At 39.3% G+C, this 20,795-nt stretch overlaps 1 protein-coding gene across 7 annotated transcripts in view; it reads left to right on the top strand.

The window, feature by feature from the left end:
- tns1b (tensin 1b) overlaps nt 1–20,795 on the top strand; it is a 793,111-nt gene that overhangs the window by 634,718 nt on the left and 137,598 nt on the right. For all 7 annotated transcript variants that reach the window (XM_051930510.1, XM_051930508.1, XM_028807574.2 and 4 more), the window contains one exon: nt 3,807–3,882. In XM_051930510.1, the coding sequence (XP_051786470.1) occupies nt 3,807–3,882 (76 nt within the window). The remainder of the gene's footprint in view (nt 1–3,806; nt 3,883–20,795) is intronic.

The following is a 20,795-nucleotide window of genomic DNA, read 5'->3' as shown; positions in this document are numbered from 1 at the left end:
TATATATATATATATATATATATATATATAAAATTCTTTAATAATAATCCTTTGCATTTATGTAGTGCTTTTCTCACTACTCAAGCACTCAGCAATTGCAGGTTAAGGGCCTTGCTCAAGGGCCCAACACAGCAGAGTCCCTACTGGCATTTACGGGATTCGAACCGGCAACCTTCTATATATATTTCTATACTGTATTTACACATGTGAGTATGCTTTAACCGCAGATGGTGCCTGTCCCAGTAATCACACAATCCCACTTTATTCACATCAGGACTGTTTAGATTGGAACAGTTACAGTACCAAGGAGAAATTTAAGTCTGGTTTAGTTGTGCTCTCTTTTACATTTTAATATAGGTACTCTGGACATAGTAATTAAGAAACAGCAAATATGCTTTAAAAAGTTAATTGTGTTAAACAATGTTTTTTAAATAAACAAAATGTTCTTAAAAGTTGACTTAATTTAACAAACAGTTATTTTGTTTAATCCACTTGCTTGAATATAACATTGTGGGTAGGTGGAATCTGTGACATCAGCATTGGCACAAGACTGTAACTAACCCAAGATGTATCACCAGTCCATGGCAGGGGAAATTAATACACACACCAACATTTATTGAAAATGGGAGAAATTAAGAGTTGTGAGTCAGTTTAACCAGCGTGCTGACACACTGTAAAGCGTTCAGTCCACAAAAAAAGTAATCTAAGTATTCGGCATTTTCTAAACTGAATTTTAGAGAAATTCATAGAGGAGACATGTGGTTGCTTTTGTTTTCTTTTGTTTATGCATCTTTACCACGTACATCAAATAAATATAACAATCACATTACAATTTTTAGAAAACTGAATAGACAATCCTCCATGGATGCTTTTTGGCATACTGCTGAGATAGGCACCACCAGCAGCTCTTTAAAAAAATTCGGATGTGAGCTTCAGTAGGCTCTGGGCCCTAGGAACCAAGTTACCCAAACTATTCTGTAAGATTTCAGTAATTATTTACCACTCTGATGCTGATCTTTCTGATCATAAAATAGGTCATTATGATAACAATTGACAAAAGGGTTTCATAATTAATTGCAGAATTATGGCATTTGAGGGTTCCTCTAGAGTGCCTCTTTCTCTTGCGCGATTTGGCTCAAAAACTAATCAGCACATCGTTATCTCATAACAGGCTTAAGTTTCAGGTTTGGTATTTTTCTGTCTGGCCTAATCTAGACTGTTCTGATGAAACTGTGACAGATAAACACCAATCATCGAGATATCGATGTTTTTGGTATCAAGGCACCCTAAAATATTGAGATCCGGAGATCAAAATTTTTGACGAATTTAAAGCTTTCACTCCTCCCTCAGACAATAGAGTATGGTGGGGGAGAACGTAAAACCAAAATTTATTACGTTTTGAGTCGTCTTCTGTCTTGCTTTCCAATTTACTGCTACTTCATGAAATGCAGCCTCCTTGGTAACATGAGTTGGTCCAATGAATCTCTTTTTTCTCTGAATACAACACAAGCAGGAATCTAGTATTATAGTGAGAAAATGCCATACTTTTTCAAAGTGCTTAGTCTGAAGTCATTAAGTAAGTTATGCTCGTTCCCGTTTGGAGACAGAGAAGGAGGTGTGCCCTGCAAGTGGCTGCTTAACAATGATTACACTCCTTGTCTAGAAGAACAGCCTTGTCTTTGCTTCTGTGCTTTCATGCTCAGATTACTTTGGCTGTAATTCTGTACAAGAACAGTGCCATATATTGTATGACTATGAAACTCTTGCAAAATGTATTGCTCCCCCTCAATATATAATACAACTTTCTGCATTAATCTAACTCAATAAATTATCACAGCTTGCAAAACACTTTGGAATGCTTTGTCTAAAAATCTCTTTAGGTAACTTGGATATGTCTGCTCTGCTCATATTTGATACTGCAATGCTCATTTTGCTCAAGCTACATTGCACTTCCCAGTCTTTCTACGTCAAATACAGAGCATCACTTTTATTTAAAAGATATGCTTCACTGCAACAAAGCATGTGGTTGTTATCCACATTTGCTATGTAATGAAGGTTTTCTTTTTGCCACATAAAATGACATAATTTACTTTTGCTGAGGTGCTGAGTATATTAGTCTCACAGCCTCATCCACATTCAAGAGAATGTTACAATACTGCTTGAAAATACCAATTGCAGCAACCAATAACCCTCACTCGATAATTAGTGACAGAAGGAAAGATTGTTGGCCCATTTTCAACAAGTATTCAAACTGAGTTTTTCTAAATTGTTAGTGGCTTCATTCTCAGTCGAGAAAACCCATCAATGCACTGAAGCACAGCAGGCTCCTTAATGGAATTAAAATGTTTGGAACATGTTATGCTTAGTACAGTAAGTAAATTGCTTTCTCTTATAAATTCTTAATAAGGATTTTTAAGATATGAAAATTGTACAAGGCTGATGTTGCAAGTTTGAGCGCCAAAATTGACAGTTTAAGTAAATGATACATTATTTATGCCGGAATGCATAAATGGACAAGAATTACAAATAGTATGCATTTTTCCTCTGCGTTGCACCTATTAGAAGTACCTGATACCAAAAAAATGTCTGGGTTGCTTATCAGTTGTAAATGTACACAGTAGAGCCGTTTTTGGCATAGCTCCGTAATTTGATGGCAGAAGCAGAGAGCAAAAAGCATTGTCAAAGAGGGCCCTACCTGGAGATATTTTAGAGTATATTAGAGTAGACATCAGTTTTGAAGTCCTTATTTTCCTGGGCAGCAGTGTGAGGAAGAGACATAATACATAAATTACCTCTGAATTAAACTTCAAATAATTATTGTGCCCATTCGTTCTTATGTCCAAACTCATGCCGTTCCTATTCCCTGTCATTAATTGAGCTGCACAATTTTTTCTATAATTAACAAAAACTAAAAAGATCAGTATATTATTCCTGTACTCTCTAGCCACATGCGTCCATAATACCATATGTCAATTTGCAATAAGAGTGAATGGTAAAATTAAAAGTGCAAGTAATAATGGATCTTTCAGTATTGACAATGAAGTGACAAGAGAAGACCACATTTTTTCCATATCTTTGTATTGAGAATGTTGTTGCACCAGATTTAATAATCAAGAAAGTAAATGTTGTATCCTTTATAACAGTGAGTGAATTTTGTGGCTCATTAAAGAGCAAAATCGCAATAGAAGAACTGAACCTTGTCCTAAATGTCGTTCTTAAATAACAATAATTAAAAACAACAGTCTGACTACTCCTGGCCTACAGTCAAATGAAACTTGGTGTATAGTGGACATCTGTGGGAAATGTTAAATATGGCAGCTAGGTTTCTACTTTCAGTATTAATTTACAAATAAGTCTTGCTTGGATATAACACAGTGCTTCTGAGTTATAGATTATTGTTGTCTGAAATATTTACTAAGATTAAATTTATAGCATTTCTGCTCTATAAAAATTATGGGCTTGGTTAATTACAGGGAATTTCTGGAATATTGTTGTATTTTCTCACTAGTACTATATCTCAACCAGGACTTTATAGTTCTTGGTCCTCAGGAGCTTTTATTCACATGATTCAAATGGATTTCAGTCACATTTAAAAAAAAAAAAAAACTGTTGACAATTGAAAGAGTGAATTTTTAGATTGTCCAAAAATGAGAAATGTGGAAAAATAAAGGACTAGAAAAAAAATTCCTTAAGTGCATATACTGTTACGCTCATGCAATTACAAAAATTTTTCAGCAACTAAAATTAAAGATGGAAAATTAATGGTTTGTGTCTGTGATATGTACATGTACATTTTTTCCCTTTAGCAATGTCCAAGGAGACAGCCAAACCAGCATCTGTATCACCATTGAACCAGGGCTGCTACTTAAAGGAGACATTCTGGTATGTTTTTAAACTTCTGTTATAGTATGAGAAAAAACATACTATTTTGTAAAATTATGTGGGACGTCAAGACTCTCAGGTCTGTATCATGAGTTGAAGAGTCACAGGACTTCTTTGAAACTGGAACAATACAGAATGTATTCTACAGCAGCAGCACTTTCTGGTGCCATTTGTTTTATTGTTAAGATTTTTTTCAACTGTTTCTGCCACAATTTTATTTTTCATGACCTGCACTAAATTGTGCTCCCATCGTTAGGGTAGCATCTAGTGTTGTTAGGGATTTGTCCTCTGTGGTTGGTACCTGTGAAAAACAACGCAACAGGTTAAAAAGTCACTCTAAGAATTTCTTCCTCATCTGATCTGATGGATTCCAACACACTTCTTGCTTTTCAAAACTATTAACTTCTTAGACTCTCCTGCTTTTTGATTTGTGCCTGATATTTTGATTTTGATTTTTGTCTCACATTTTGGTTTTGATAACTATGCATTTGTCTCTCCGGTATTAGCCGTTTTTGGCCTCATCACTACATCTCTTCTTATTGTATGTTTTTGCCAGTGTTACTAACATAACAATATTGATGATCAGAAGTGGACTTACTACTGGCCATACTAGTTGAAGTAGTAAGAGTAAAATACGTACAGGGAATTGTTGATGCAGTAGTGTGTGAGGGGGATGTTCATTGAAAGAAAGTGGTGGGAGAGAAAATCTATTAGAGAATTGATTCAGGGCTTTATCTTTGCTGACATTCCCTTCTAGCACTTCAGAACTGGATTACTTGAGTCCAATGCTCCTGACTCTTTTGCAAGCAGACTATAATGGTACACCCACTGAGATAGGTGCCCAGGGAGCATCTTAACATCATATCCAAATTGGATCCTGTCATTTGGAGCAGTGGTTCTTTTTCTTATTTCTATGTCATCTTTAAAATATACAAGTGACCTCTTTTTGACTATTAAGAAACGTCATTGCTTCATTCACTACGAATAAATCTTACAATGATCTCTACATTCATTCATAAGCTAGACTCCAAGGAATTTGAAAGTTGGGAGCAAGGAGAGTAAAGTCTTTTTTCTAGCAGAGTACCAACAATTCAGATTTGGCTGTGCTAATCCTTATCACAAGAACGTGACACTCAGCTCTAAATCACTCATGTTTGCTGAAGGTCACAATGTGGTGAGGCAAGAGGACATTATCATCTACAAATTGCAGAGCTGTAACCCATAATGGGCAAATGAATGGGCATTGACTGTCCTTGACAGCTAGTTCATGACAATCACAAATTGGAGCAGAGGCAAAATACAAACTTAGTGAAATTCCTATCCCACACTGACTGAATTTCAATGCCAAGTTACATAACAAAACATTGCCAGATCTGTCAAAGGGAGCTTCAAGTCTATCCTGGTAGCACATGGCACACAGCAGGAACACTCCCTGAATTTGGTGGTGTATCATCAAATGTGGGAAATGAAACAGTCTATCTATAGAATAATCTGTGCCGAAGAGAATGTGTAAATTCAACATGGGCAAAAGCCAGGTACAAAATTTAAGCATGGAATGTTGGATCCATGAAGCAACAGAAGGCCTCTTTAGCTTGATAGTTTTCTCATCACTAATATTCAAGATCAGCACCAAACAGGTTCTAGCCACAGCTCATTGCAGTTTCCTCCATTACTGAGAATTTGAATATGGTGCATTCATACACAAGCTTTTCACTTGCATGTCAAAATCATATGGTGTGATGACACTTTAGTACTAACTACCTCATGGGGTTACCATGTATTCACACATGCCTTTTTTATGGTCAAGCCTTATTGTGTTGATGTTGTCAGTGTTCCCAGAAGGTATTCCCAGATGTATTTCTTCTCACAAGGCAACCTGAATATCATCCAGAGGAGTTGTAGCGCACAGCTTAATGGCAACTCCGGTCTGTACCAGGAACTGAAAAGAATGATTGTGAGGGCTCTGAGGGCACATAAGAATGCATTTGCTAGAGGATTTTATGAGCAAGTGAGACACCATGCTTACAGAAGAATCGAAGCATTATGCACATTTGATTCTGTTCCTCAGAGGGTCGTATTCAGGGTTGGTGATAAAGCAGTCCTTATTGATGATGCTGCAGTTGTGACCCACTGGACTGGCTAGTTTAAGCAGCTGTTTAAAGCTAATCTTCTGGCTGGGACTGTGGACATTTCTGTGTCCACAGTTCTTGAGGCTGATCCTCCAGTTAGCTGTGAACAACCCAATCTCACTGAGATTACACAGGTGGTAAACCATGTTAGGGTAGTGAAGGTTGCAGGGATCTGTGATATCTGGGGTGAAATTCTCCAGACTGGTGGTAAGGCTGTCCTCTTGGCATTGCAAGCAATCTGTGCTTCCATTTGGGAGACGGGTGTCATACCAACTGACTTGAAAAAGGGACTTGTCATCCCTATCTGGAAAGGGAAGAGTGATCGCCTGAATTGTGGTAAGTACAAGGGAATAATAACACTGTTCCCGGTGCGAGGTAAGGTTTTTGCTAGGGTCATCCTCAATAGGATCCATGATCACTTGCTCACATATCCACAACTGAAGCACTCTGGTGACAGACAGACAGACAGACAGACAGACAGACAGACAGACAGACAGACAGACAGACAGACAGACAGACAGACAGACAGATAGACAGATAGATAGATAGATAGATAGATAGATAGATAGATAGATAGATAGATAGATAGATAGATAGATAGATACTTTATTAATCCCAAGGGGAAATTCACATACTCCAGCAGCAGCATACTGATAAAGAAAATATTTAATTAAAGAGTGATAACATTGCAGGTGTACAGACAGACAATAACTTTGAATAATGTTAACGTTTACCCCCCTGGGTGGAATTGAAGAGTCGCATAGTGTTTTATGGGAGGAACAATCTCCTCAGTCTGTCAGTGGAGCAGGAAAGTGACAGCAGTCTGTCGCTGAAGCTGCTTCTCTGTCTGGAGATGATACTGTTCAGTGGATGCAGTGGATTCTCCAATATTGACAGGGGCCTGCTCAGTGCCCATTGCTCTGCCACGGATGTCAAACTGTCCAGCTCCATGTCTACAATAGAGCCTGCCTTCCTCACCAGTTTGTCCAGGCGTGAGGCGTCCCTTTTCTTTATGCTGCCTCCCCAGCACACCACCAGGTAGAAGAGGGCGCTCGCCACAACCGTCTGATAGAACATCTGCAGCATCTTATTGCAAATGTTGAAGGACGCTAGCCTTCTAAGGAAGTATAGTCGGCTCTGTCCTTTCTTACACAGACCATCAGAACATCTGCAGCATCTTATTGCAAATGTTGAAGGACGCTAGCCTTCTAAGGAAGTATAGTCGGCTCTGTCCTTTCTTACACAGAGCATCAGTATTGGGCAGTCCAGTCCAATTTATCATCCAGCTGCACTAAAAGGTGTTTATAGGTCTGCACCCTCTGTACACAGTCACTGCTGATGATTACAGGGTCCATGAGGGGCCTGGGCCTCCTAAAATCCACCACCAGCTCCTTGGTTTTGCTGGTGTTCAGGTGTAGGTGGTTTGAGTCGCACCATTTAACAAAGTCCTTGATTAGGTCCCTATACTCCTCCTCCAGCCCACGATAGCAGTGTCGTCAGCGAACTTTTGCACGTGGCAGGACTCCGAGTTGTATTGGAAGTCTGATGTATATAGGCTGAAGTACTGGAGAAAGCACAGTCCCCTGCAGCGCTCCTGTGTTGCTGACCACAATGTCAGACCTGCAGTTCCCAAGACGCACATACTGAGGTCTGTCTTTAAGATAGTCCATGATCCATGCCACCAGTTATGAATCTACTCCCATCTCTGTCAGCTTGTCCCTAAGGAGCAGAGGTTGGATGGTGTTGAAGGCACTAGAGAAGTCCAGAAACGTAATTCTTACAGCACCACTGCCTCTGTCCAAGTGGGAGAAGAATCGGTGTAGCATGTAGATGATGGCATCCTCCGCACCCAACTTCTCCTAGTATGCGAACTGCAGAGGGTCGAGGGCGTGACGGACCTGTGATCTCAGGTGGTGAAGCAGTAGCCGCTCCATGGTTTTCATCACATGCGACGTCAGAGCGACAGGCCGGAAGTCATTCAGCTCACTAGGATGTGATACCTTTGGGACTGTGGTGATGCAAGATGTTTTCCAAAGCCTCAGAACTCTCCCCTGTTCCAGGCTCTGGTTATAGATGCGCTGTAGAGGACTCCCCAGCTCCAACGCACAGGCCTTCAGCAGTCATGGCGATACTCCATCTGGATCCGCTGCTTTGCTGGCACAAAGTCTCCTCAGCTCTCTGCTTACCTGGGCTGCTGTAATTGTGGGTTGGGGTAAACTCTCTCCTATTCTGGTATCAGCAGAAGGATGGGTGGAGGGTGCAGTATTCCGAAGTGAGAGCGGGTTAGTGTGGTCAAACCTGTTAAAAAAAGTTGTTCATCTGGTTTGCTCTCTCCACATCTCTCTCGATGGTGGCACCCCGCTTCGAGCTGCAGCCAGTAATGATCTTCATCCCACACTTACTTGATGCTGTTATTCTGCAACTTCTGCTCCAGCTTTCTCCTGTACTGCTCCTTCGCCGCCCTGAGCTGGACTCAGAGTTCCTTCTGCACGTGCTTGAGCTCATGCTGATCACCGCCTTTAAAAGCCCTTTTCTTCTGGTTCAAAAGGCCCTTGATGTCACTTGTAATCTATGGCTGCTTGTTAGCATAGCAGCGTGCAGTTCTTACTGGAACTACAATGTCCATACAGAAGTTGATGTAGTCAGTAGTGCCGTCAACAACCTCCTCAATGTTCTCACTGTAAGATCCCTGCAGGATATCCCAGTCCGTAGTTCCAAAATCAGTCTCTCAGAGCCTGCTCTGCCTCAGGGGACCACTTCCTGAATGAGCGTGTGGTTGTAGCTCCCTCACTCTTGGTTTGTAGTGAGGCTGAAGCAGAGCCAGGTTATGATCTGCTTTCCCAAGTGCAGGCAGCGGGGTAGCGCTGTATGCGTCTTTAACGTTTGCATACAGTAGGTCAATAGTTCTATTTCCCCAGGTGTTACAATCCACATACTGGGAGAAGGCAGGTAATGTTTTGTCCAGCATTACATGGTTGAAGTCTCCAACGATTAGCACAAGTGCCTCGGGGTGTTGTGTTTGTAATTTAGCCACATCAGAATGGATGATGTCACTCGCTATCTCCATGTCCACCCGAGGAGGGATGTATACAATAACAACAATGACGTGGCCAAACTCTCTGGGCAAGTAATAGGGACGCAGACTTGCGGCCAACAATTCGATGTCCCATCCTGTATTGACAGAGTGCAAGTCCTCCTCCTTTCTGCTTCCCGCAGGTACTTGCGCCTCTGTCTGCTCTAACTGTGCTAAACCCAGGTAGCTCCACATTAGCATCTGGGATGTTAGTTGTTAGCCACGTTTCACTAAAACACAACAAACTGCATTTTCTGTAGGTCCTGACATTTTTCACCAGTGCAGCCAGTTCGTCGATTTTATTTGGTAGTGAGTTCACATTTCCCAGGATCACAGAAGGCACCGAAGGTTTGTAGCGCCACTTTCTCGCTAAACGCTTGGCTTTTATCTTAGCACTGGCTCTGCTGCCACGATACGGCCTTCTTACCTCATCAGGTAAATCGGGAACCACACCGGTGCGGGCATTTGTTCTCAGCACTTGAAGTTGACTACTTGAATAGACGAGTCTCGGCGTTTAAAAATCCAAGTAGTAAAAAGTTTCCAGGGAACATGTCTAAAAAGTCAACCATCGACCAAATCCTGACACTGAGGGTTTTCATCAAGTGCAGATGCAAATATTAGCAGAGTTTCTTTGTAGCCTTTGTCGATTTTTGTAAAGCATTCAACTCATTTGATCGAACTGCCCTGTGGGACATCCTGAGACTTTGTGGGATCCCTCTGAAATTGCTAGATATCGTGGCTAGCCTGTACACTGGTAGTGTGAGTGCTGTGCAGAATGAAGGCAGAACCTTTGCGTTTTTCCCAGTTGATTCTGGGGTTCATGCTCCTACTCTGTTCAGTGCTTGCATGTACTGGGTGTTGGAAAGGGTTGTGGGGTCCAGCGGCTGTGTCCATTTGTGAATAAAGATTCACTTATCTTAAATTTGCCAATGATGCTGTGATCATCATGGAGTCAATGGAGGGTTTGATTGGGGATCTTGAGAGACTTGAGTGTCTGGGCTTGCAAGTGTCCTGGATAAAAACCAAGATCCAGGCCTTTAACACTAGAATTACCAGAGCCTATGAAAAAACTTGTAGATCTGGCCCACCTTAAATCGCTTCTTAAATCCATGCACACCTCTCCGCCAGCGTCTTTTGTCCTCTAAATGTGCTGAGAAAGACAAGCTGCCAGCAGCCGGCTATTCCACCCCCCACCGACTTAGAATGTGCACGAACTTCTCCCAACTCATGCCTTGATTGATTATCTGGGAGTGAAGTGGAGTTTTAGAGAGAAAATAATAGATCGTTATTTGGAAGACATGCGTTTCGTGTGTGTTCCGTTTCTACAGTAAACACATTGTTAAAACAAACTTTTTCATATTTTAGTAATAAATGTTACAAAATGTAGGCATAAACTATAGAATGTGTAAAACCGGAGTTCCAAAGATCAAATGAACACTTTCACAAAAGGTTTAAGGAAGATACAACAATTTCCGTGGCGCAGTGCGCTAAGATTTACAGTCTGGTTTGGTTAGTCTGTTGAGTGCCTACATGTTTACCTTCTGTGTCTGAAGGTAGTTAATTTTCTGTTTTTAATAAGGTATATTGACGAATTGACTGAAATATTAAGCAACTTCATTTTATTTGTGCAGACACTATAGTCCTTGTCAAACCTCTTGAAGAATTTCCTAACAATAAGCCATATCTTCTATTATATAAAAAAATCTTGGATCAAGAGGTGATCATCTCGGAGAGACACTTTGAAGTCCCGTGAGACTTCTTGTACGTCACGCCCTACTTACAATTTTCAGCCAGCAGCTGGTCCATCCTAAGCGTGCGTTCAGCAACCCACAACACGAACGGCAGAGACACAAAGTGGTTAGCGTGAAGTGCGCCCTGTGGGGTGGGTGAGCAAAGCGAGGAGGGAGTACAGCCCCCTAGTATTACTAAAAGATGCTGTTAAACAGGAAAGAAAGGGGCATGTCAGCAGGGAAGAATAACTGAACAGAGGAAATGCAGAAAAAGGCGAAACTTAAGATCAGGAATGTACAGCTGAAATATAACTGAAAGTGTAACAGTGTACTGCAGGCTGGCATTATATGAGTCATTATAGAATAATGATGGCTAGAATTCATAGTACAAACAGAAATTAGTGATTTGACCAGGGCTGAAACTGATTGGCTCAAAAATTCAGTAAGGACTGTTTAAGGTTTAAGAGATGTGATTTTTCTTCAGAGAATGTAGAGTAAAACACTGAACTCGGTACTGGAGCTAGGTGGGAACTTTCTGTAATCAAGATGTCATAAAAGAGAAGGCAACATGTTGCTTGTTATTTAGACATGCAAGTAAGAATTTCACTGTACTCTATATATACTGTATATATGACACAACTACTGCTATTACTAGTACTACTAAAGGTTCTCCAACTACCTATGGGCAAACCATTTCTGGTCCACACAGAATAAGTGGATGCCTGCTTTAGCCATGTCCAGTATCCCACTTTACTGCATCTTCCAGATTTCTCTGTTTCAATAGCTGCCCAAACTCTGGTAACAGATTTCTTCTACTCCAGTTTCCAAAACTACACACCCAAAGGCCTTGAATGAATTAAGACTGGTTATACAACGAACTCCTCTGAGATGCTAATTAGGAGAAAGCTGGTAAACAGACGTGAGGTTCTATCTGGACCATTACCAATTTGCGCAGTTCAGAGAAAGGGGTAGAGGACACAGCAGCTGCAGCAGTTGTATGATCACTTGGAAGGTTTCAGAACTCAGCACATTGCTGGTTATTAATTTTTCATCTGCTTTTAATACAATTCCGCCTCACATTTTAGATGAGAAGTTAGCTGATTGTTTCTGTTTGGACTTTAACTTGGTGGGCTGATTCCTGAATTTTACAGCTAAAAACACAAACAGCATGCATTAATTACTTCTTCTCTGATGAACTTCCATCATCCACTCAAGTGCCTGTCAGGAGCATATCTTTAAACTCTTTAGCTAATTCTGTCTTGATACAGTGCATCTGGAAAGTATTCACAGCGCATCACTTTTTCCACATTTTGTTATGTTACAGCCTTATTCCAAAATGGATTTAATCCATTTTTTTCCTCAGAATTCTACACACAACACCCCATAATGACAACGTGAAAAAAGTTTACTTGAGGTTTTTGCAAATTTATTAAAAATAAAAAATTGAGAAAGCACATGTACATAAGTATTCACAGCCTTTGCCATGAAGCTCAAAATTGAGCTCAGGTGCATCCTGTTTCCCCTGATCATCCTTGAGATGTTTCTGCAGCTTAATTGGAGTCCACCTGTGGTAAAGTCAGTTGATTGGACATGATTTGGAAAGGCACACACCTGTCTATATAAGGTCCCACAGTTGACAGTTCATGTCAGAGCACAAACCAAGCATGAAGTCAAAGGAATTGTCTGTAGACCTCCAAGACAGGATTGTCTCTAGGCACAAATCTGGGGAAGGTTACAGAAAAATTTCTGCTGCTTTGAAGGTCCCAATGAGCACAGTGGCCTCCATCATCCGTAAGTGGAAGAAGTTCGAAACCACCAGGACTCTTCCTAGAGCTGGCCGGCCATCTAAACTAAACGATCAGGGGAGAAGGGCCTTAGCCAGGGAGGTGATCAAGAACCTGATGGTCACTCTGTCAGAGCTCCAGAGGTCCTCTGTGGAGTGAGGAGAACCTTCTAGAAGGACAACCATCTCTGCAGCAATCCACCAATCAGGCCTGTATGGTGGAGTGGCCAGACGGAAGCCACTCCTTAGTAAAATGCACATGGCAGCCCGCCTGGAGTTTGCCAAAAGGCACCTGAAGGACTCTCAGACCATGAGAAAGAAAATTCTCTGGTCTGATGAGACAAAGATTGAACTCTCTGGTGTGAATGCCAGGCGTCACGTTTGGAGGAAACTAGGCACCGCTCATCACCAGGCCAATACCATCCCTACAGTGAAGCATGGTGGTGGCAGCATCATGCTGTGGGGATGTTTTTCAGCGGCAGGGACTGGGAGACTAGTCAGGATAAAGGGAAAGATGACTGCAGCAATGTACAGAGACATCCTGGAGGAAAACTTGCTCCAGAGCGCTCTTGACCTCAGACTGGGGCGACGGTTCATCTTTCAGCAGGACAACGACCCTAAGCACACAGCCAAGATATCAAAGGAGTGGCTTCAGGACAACTCTGTGAATGTCCTTGAGTGGCCCAGCCAGAGCCCAGACTTGAATCTGATTGAACGTCTCTGGAGAGATCTTAAAATGGCTGTGCAGCGTCGCTTCCCATCCAACCTGATGGAGCTTGAGAGGTGCTACAAAGAGGAATGGGCGAAACTGGCCAAGGATAGGTGTGCCAAGCTTGTGGCATCATATTCAAAAAGACATGAGGCTGTAATTGCTGCCAAAGGTGCATCGACAAAGTATTGAGCAAAGGCTGTGAATACTTATGTACGTATGATTTCTCAGTTTTTTTATTTTAATAAATTTGCAAAAACCTCAAGTAAACTTTTTTCACATTGTCATTATGGGGTATTGTGTGCAGAAGTCTGAGGAAAAAAAATGAATTTAATCCATTTTGGAATAAGGCTGTAACATAACAAAATGTGGAAAAAGTGATGCGCTGTGAATTCTTTCTGGATGCACTGTAAGTAGGAAAGTCATAGTCCAATTATTGATGATTTTGTTAATTTATGCAGTCATTCCTTTTTACAGATACATACCTCTAACACCAAGGATATGCCTGTGAATTTTCAATGTTCTTCCCCTTTCACCCTTTCAACAATAACAAGGCAAACTGCAAAGATGTTGGAGCACTACAAATATTTCGGGCAATCATGCTGACCTTTCATCTGAAGATAGATGATATCATTAGGGAATAAGTGTACCTTCTTTGGAAATAGCAATTGTTTTAAAGTAGACAAAACCTATAATTTCACTGAATTATAAAGTTTTTATAAGGAATCTGTTGTTACATATTCATTTGTACAGTATGTTGGTTTGCGAATCTTAGTATTGATAACAAAAACTTTCTCAGCTTTGACAGAATTTAGTTAAATACAAAAGTAGGTTTAAAAAAGACAAACTTAGTTCTGTTAGACATGTCTCATCCTTTGTTTGCAAAATTTAATTTGTTGCCATAATGCATAGATTCCCAAGATTCAAAAGCAATTTTAGAATATGTTTAATTCCAGTGTTAAATGCGATTTGGTGGCTTTCGGGACTCAGATGAACTCCAATAGTCTTATCTGTAAGAATCATAGGTATGTGTTCTTTTTGTAAAAATAGATATAATTCCTGGTCTCTTCGTATTCATGGGACAACTCTGTGAATACTGTGTGCATTCCTGCTGTAAACAATTTCCCTGTGGAATAAACTCTTCAAAATCTACCATAGCGCAGTTTACATCAGACAGATTGTTTCTCCCAGTCACACAAGGTGCCTTCTTTATTTTCTACATGAGCATTGAAGCCTCCCAAGAAGACTAAATATTCAGTAGTTCCCTTTTAAGCACTAAATCCACTGTCTTTGAAAATGATAATATAAATAGATATTTGACACTTGGATGCAAACAACAAACCTTTTTTATTCTGCAAGTGTAAATTGCTCTTTTGTAACCCTTTCATCCTTTGGTAAAAACATTAACTGAATGGCACTCAATGTGGCTTCTCCTTTGGACCAAATCCAGGAAAAGAGAGACACATCCTCAAGAAGTCAAAGCCAGTGCTATACATAGGCATGAGTCTCACTATATCTAGCCAGTATTTTTCATCCTTACGCACCAGCTCAGGCTCCTTCCTTGCCAAAGAAATAATATACTTTGTACCAAGAGGTGGTTTCCGCTGTTGTCTAGCATGCCTATATTTGTCCCAGACATTCATGTTACTTCACTAACATTAGACCTAACCCCCACTCATCACCTTGTGCATGGGGAACTCACTTGCCGTTTCCACATTGTTTCTTGAGGCTGAAACTGCAAACACCATCTCCATCTCTGGTTCCAGTAATGATTCTCAGTATCCCTCTGCTAGGCAAGATTTAAACAGATTTGTTAGCAGTCCTTATAGATTACAGATTTTTAATTACTTTTTTCTCTGGCCCTTCTCATCAGATCGTTTTGCCATTGCCAGCTCTGTCAGGATAACTAGCTTTCTGGCAACAATAATAGCTCTAAGGATAAATGACACAAGCAAGCCCCTTCACCAGGCTTAGTTCACAAAGTTAAGATTTGAGGTGGGCGTATCTTTCTTAGAGGCATGTATATAATACAAAATGCATACTGTAAATATTTAGTATTTGAGAAATAAATCCTCATAAGTAATCCTATGAATATTATTTCTAATGGACAGAAATACGAAGTGAATAAGCATTTTCTTTTGAGTAAGAAGGTAAATTATTTTACAACTTGTATTATATTCTGTGAGAGCACCAAAATAGCAATGTGACCTGCGTGTAACCTGTCATTGAAAAACAATTAAATGAACCACAGTAAATTAATGCATGTTTGTGGTGTTGCTAATAGACTTTTTCCTAGAATCAGTGCTAGATCACCAAAATCAGTCTTAAGTCCGATAAATAGATGTTCATTAAGAGACACGGTAAAAGACTATGAATGGTTGTGGGAGGTTTGATGGTTTGAACGCTACTCTACTTGAAGCAACATTTGGGTTATAAATGGACTTTTAGACAGTTTATTGATTCTGATTTAATTATAGGAGTAACTGCTACTGAAGAATTACTTCTGAATCCAGAGAGTCAAAATCACAAACGTTTGCAATGGATCTTAAAAATGTTTCTGAATTAGTTGCTGGTCAAAGGAAAAATGTCACCTAATTTAAAGTTGTTTTATACCTTTTCATTTAATATCTACGCTTTTTTTTGTATAGGTCTCTGTATATGAATCCACGAGGTCAAGTAGGCTTTATAGCATTTGATAGCAAAGTTTGAAGGTAGTAGACAATTAATGTTTGGCAAAGTCAATGTGGCAGGAGGAGATGAAGTTGCTTGTGGTTCACCAATGAATACATGATTATCTGTTATAATTCAAGAGAAATGCAATCCAATAGAGGCAACTTAAATATTAAATAATGCAGTTAGCTATGTGAAGAATTCCAGCCACTTTAAGGTTTCCAGATTCTTAGCCACTAGGCTACACTGTCTGACTATATGTGTGTATACCCTTCCACATGTTTCTTTTCTTGTACAGTGTCTCTCTGTAGCCTTACAAGTATTAACAAACAAGACCTGTGTTTAAACCTTTTAATTAGCTTGTACTTCTTAGTGTACAGTTTAGCATTTCTTTCTCTACAGTGTATTTTTTTATATATTTAGATAAATGGAATAATTTGTGGGTTTTTGGGTGTATTAGTACATATGTATGTCTCCTTTTGGGAGGGATACTCCTTGGTAAAATGCGGATATTATTATTATTCCACTTGTTAAAAATCCCATGATTAATTATGGGAGTATCCTCCTTACCATTAATCTCCATGACATAAATAAATTGTTTGGAAAGTTAGAAGAAATCTAATTATAAACATTCCATTTGGCATCAGACTGATTTTTTTTTTTTTTTTTTTTTTTTAATTCTAGTGACTTAGTAGCCCCACTCATCTACTCCTTACTTCATATTAAATTTATTTTTTTTAAATATATTTGAATGAATGCCATTTTTTGCATGTTGCATAATGTCACAAATTATATTATACTTTATTCTTGGGAAGATAGCCGGTGTGTTTCATATTCCATATTAACTTCAATGAAAAAACATCTGTCAAATAGAATATTTTTCTTCATAGTCAGTACAGATTATTCTTATTAACTTTTCTAGTTTTATAGACTTGTACCCTGAATGCAACAATCTGGCATACTACAATTAAAACTTCGTTTGCTACATATAAGGAAAGAATGCTTTAATATAATAAGAAAAAATATCCATCCATGGATTTATTCGGTAAAAGGCAGAAACCAAACCTGTTAATCTTGGGGCACCCTCACAGTTATACATATACAAAGCTGGCCAGATAACATTTGCTCATTAACCTAAAAATGCTGTAAGTTTAGAATGTGGGAGAAAAAGGGAATGCCTGAAAAATACATCCTGAAATGTACAATGGACTGGGAATTACAGTTGGGAGCTATGAGGGTGCAGAGCCAAATATTATGTCACCATGCTGCCCAGAAAGAATGTCAATAACTGTTCTATGTCATACAAAGGTAATACAGAAATCTAAAAGAAATTTAAAATATATCACTGTTTCCTCTATTCCCGAAAATCAACATCGTCATGGATTGAATCTGAACATTTTTGCATTACATAGATTTAATTATCATTACATCCATCCATCATCTAACCCGCTGAATCCGAACACAGGGTCACGGGGGTCTGCTGGAGCCAATCCCAGCCAACACAGGGCACAAGGCAGGAACCAATTCCGGGCAGGGTGCCAACCCACCGCAGGACACACACAAACACACCCACACACCAGCACACACTAGGGCCAATTTAGAATCGCCAATCCACCTAACCTGCATGTCTTTGGACTGTGGGAGGAAACCCACGCAGACACGGGGAGAACATGCAAACTCCACGCAGGGAGGACCTGGGATGCGAACCCAGGTCCCCAGGTCTCCCAACTGCGAGGCAGCAGCGCTACCCACTGCGCAAACCGTGCCGCCCTTATCATTACATGAAAACAATATTTTAAATGGCTTTTCCACATATATTTATTCATTTTTGTGTTTGCAGTATCTCTCTTTACTTTTGGAGAATATGGCTATTTCAGAGTGGTGTGCCAATTACATGGTCAGTCCTAATCAAGTTATTGTCTGTGTGTCATTTGCAATCTCATTTTATTATCATACTGTAGGTTGTCCTCTGATTACTGTAGTCTTCTCTGTTATCCCAAGAACTACTTGTTAGCTCTTTAGTGACTCATTTTGTTCACTGTGTTCTTTAAATGAGTATTAAATCATTAGAACAGTCTATACAAGAACAGGCCATTAAGCCCAACAAAGCTCACCTTTCCTGTCCACTTGATTCTTCTAAAATAATATCAAATCTGGTTTTGAAAGTCCCTAAAGTCGCATTGCCTACCACACTACTTGGTAGCTTATTCCATTTGTCTGTGGTTCTCTGTGTAAAGACAAACTTCCTAATGTTTGTACGAAATTTACCCTTAACAAGTTTCCAACTGTGTCCCCGTGTTCTTGATGAACTCATTTTAAAGTCACAGTCTCAATCCACCATACTAATTCCCTTCATAATGTTAAATACTTCAGTCATGTCTCCTTTTAATCTTCTTTTGCTTAAACTGAAAATGCTCAGCTCTTTTAGTCTTTCTTCATAATTCTTCCTCTGTAGCCCTGGAATCAGCCTAGTCACTCCTCACTGGACTTTTAGTGCTGCTACGTATATGTGTTTTGTAACCTGGAGACCAAAACTGCACAAAGTACTCCAGATGAGGCCTCACTGGAACATTATAAAGCCTCAGCATAACTTCCTTGGACTTGTATGGAGCACAATGATACAATGGTATCCTATCTAAGGTTGGTTCTTTCCTTGTTACATTGGATGCCTGTGGCATTGTAATAGAGAAAAATGAATAGAGAGCAGTTTGGGAGCAGTATGCTTATTACTATAGACAGTAATAAGCAAAGATGAATTTGGTCCTAATTAGACATGATCCCTTTTGAAGCCCCTTGGTGTTTTTCTCTGTATTGTATGTTAATCAATAATACTGTACATCATTTGAGAGGTTAATCTTTTATTTGGGAATATTATTTTCTTAATTTATACTTTGAAATATTCTTTATAATAAAAATTGTATTGTATTTTTCATAATATGAATATGGTAATGTTTAACACAGCTTTATTGAATTTATATTATGAGCTTACATAAGCAAAAAACGTTACCTTAACTTGCAGCATATGCTTGCACCACTTTTTCTTCAAGCCAATTGATTTTGAGTAAACGCCACTCTTTCTTCCCAGGTAATATCCACTAAGTCCAGATGTGTCTTCATTGTGTACTTCTGTGTGCATCTTATCAACCATCCTTTACATCTTTTGACAAAATTTCACAAGCTAAGTCATTGTCTGCTCTGAGATTTGACCCTCTCTCTCTCATTCATTGCAAACAGATAAAATGGAGACAGATCCTACCATTTTTGTTTTTTAGCTTGTACAGACCCACCAATATACACATCTTACATTCTACATTTCTACATTCTCCAGATTTTAAATATCTTCCTTTCCTTTGAGATATTCCCTTTTATAGTTTTAATAGACCATATTTTAGATCCTTAGTAGATCAATAATAACTACAGGATTTTATCATAATGTCTTTTTTGTTCCGGCTGAGAAGAATGCTATTATTTGTTCAGGCCTAATACTAACTTCATTGGCACAGCTTATGCTGTTTTTGAGATAGCTGTCAAAATAACAAAGTCACAGTGAGCTCAATATCCATGCCACAAACATTTTCCATCTTGCTACTGTTGCTTATCCATGGCCTAACTTGTATTAGTCATGTCTTTTTTTCCATCTATATAAAGTATAATTTCTTTTTCTATAGATTCTGCTCTGCCTCTTTTTACTTCTTGGAACTTGTTCATTGCCACCCTAAAGTCAAATCTGCTGTTGCTCTATTTGTCAGTAATCATCATAAATAGAAGTTGGTAGGGGAGTATCTCTGTACTGCATTAGACACTTTGCAGATCAATTTGTTTTACATTAGAAAGCATTAGAAAATATGGATGAGAACAGGCCATTTAACCCAACTATTTCATCAGCTTTGTTCACTAGATTTGAAGGTCCCTAGTCCTGCTCTCCACTACACAACTTGGTTATTTATTCCATGTGTCTATGGTTCTTTCCATGGAGAAAACATTTCTAACATTTGTACAAAATTTGCCTTTAACAAGTTTCCAACCATGTACCCAAGTTTGTGTTGCAGGATTTATTTTAAAGTAACAGCTGGGATCCATTGTACTAATTCTTTTCATAATTTTAAATATTTCATTTGTGTCACCTCTTAATCTCTGTTTGCTTAAACAGAAAAAGTTCGACTCCTTCAATGCCTCCTCATAGTTTATACCTCTTAGTCCCTGAATCAGCCTAGTCGCTCTTTTCTTGTCCTTCTCTAGTGCTGCTGTGTCTTTTTTGTAATATGGAGATGAAAACTGAACACAGTACTCCCGGTGAGACCTCACTAATGTGTTGTATAACTTCAGCATAACCTCTATTCACTTGCACTCCAAACATCACAATACATAATCTAACATCCTATTAACTTTCTTGATCACGTCTGTATACTGTCTGGATGTAGATAGTGATGAGTCCTCTGTCTCCTAGGTTATTCCCTTAAAGTTAATTTTCAAGTTTCAGGCCTCACATTGTCTATTCAAACTTATCATTTTTACTTCATACATGTAATTGTTTACTTTTACTTACAGTAAATTTCATCTGCCTAAGGCTGTATGCTGTCCAAGTAGTTCTGTAACAGTTTAGCTGATTGTACATTAGCTGCCTTTCCACCTAGTTTTATTTGTTGGTACTATGATTTTAATCTTTTATTATCCTTTAATAGTAATAGTGAACATTCGTTTAATTCTGTAAATGTGCATGAATTGCAATAGAAATGTACAGAACCACAAAAGTGCCGTCATTTTTAGGTTTGTTTCAGCGTGTACAACTGACCTTGCCATGATCTTACCTGATATAAAT

The sequence above is a fragment of the Erpetoichthys calabaricus genome, chromosome 8, assembly GCF_900747795.2.
Source record: "Erpetoichthys calabaricus chromosome 8, fErpCal1.3, whole genome shotgun sequence".
NCBI classification, from domain to species: domain Eukaryota; kingdom Metazoa; phylum Chordata; class Cladistia; order Polypteriformes; family Polypteridae; genus Erpetoichthys; species Erpetoichthys calabaricus.
This window is presented reverse-complemented; position numbering and strand designations above follow the sequence as displayed.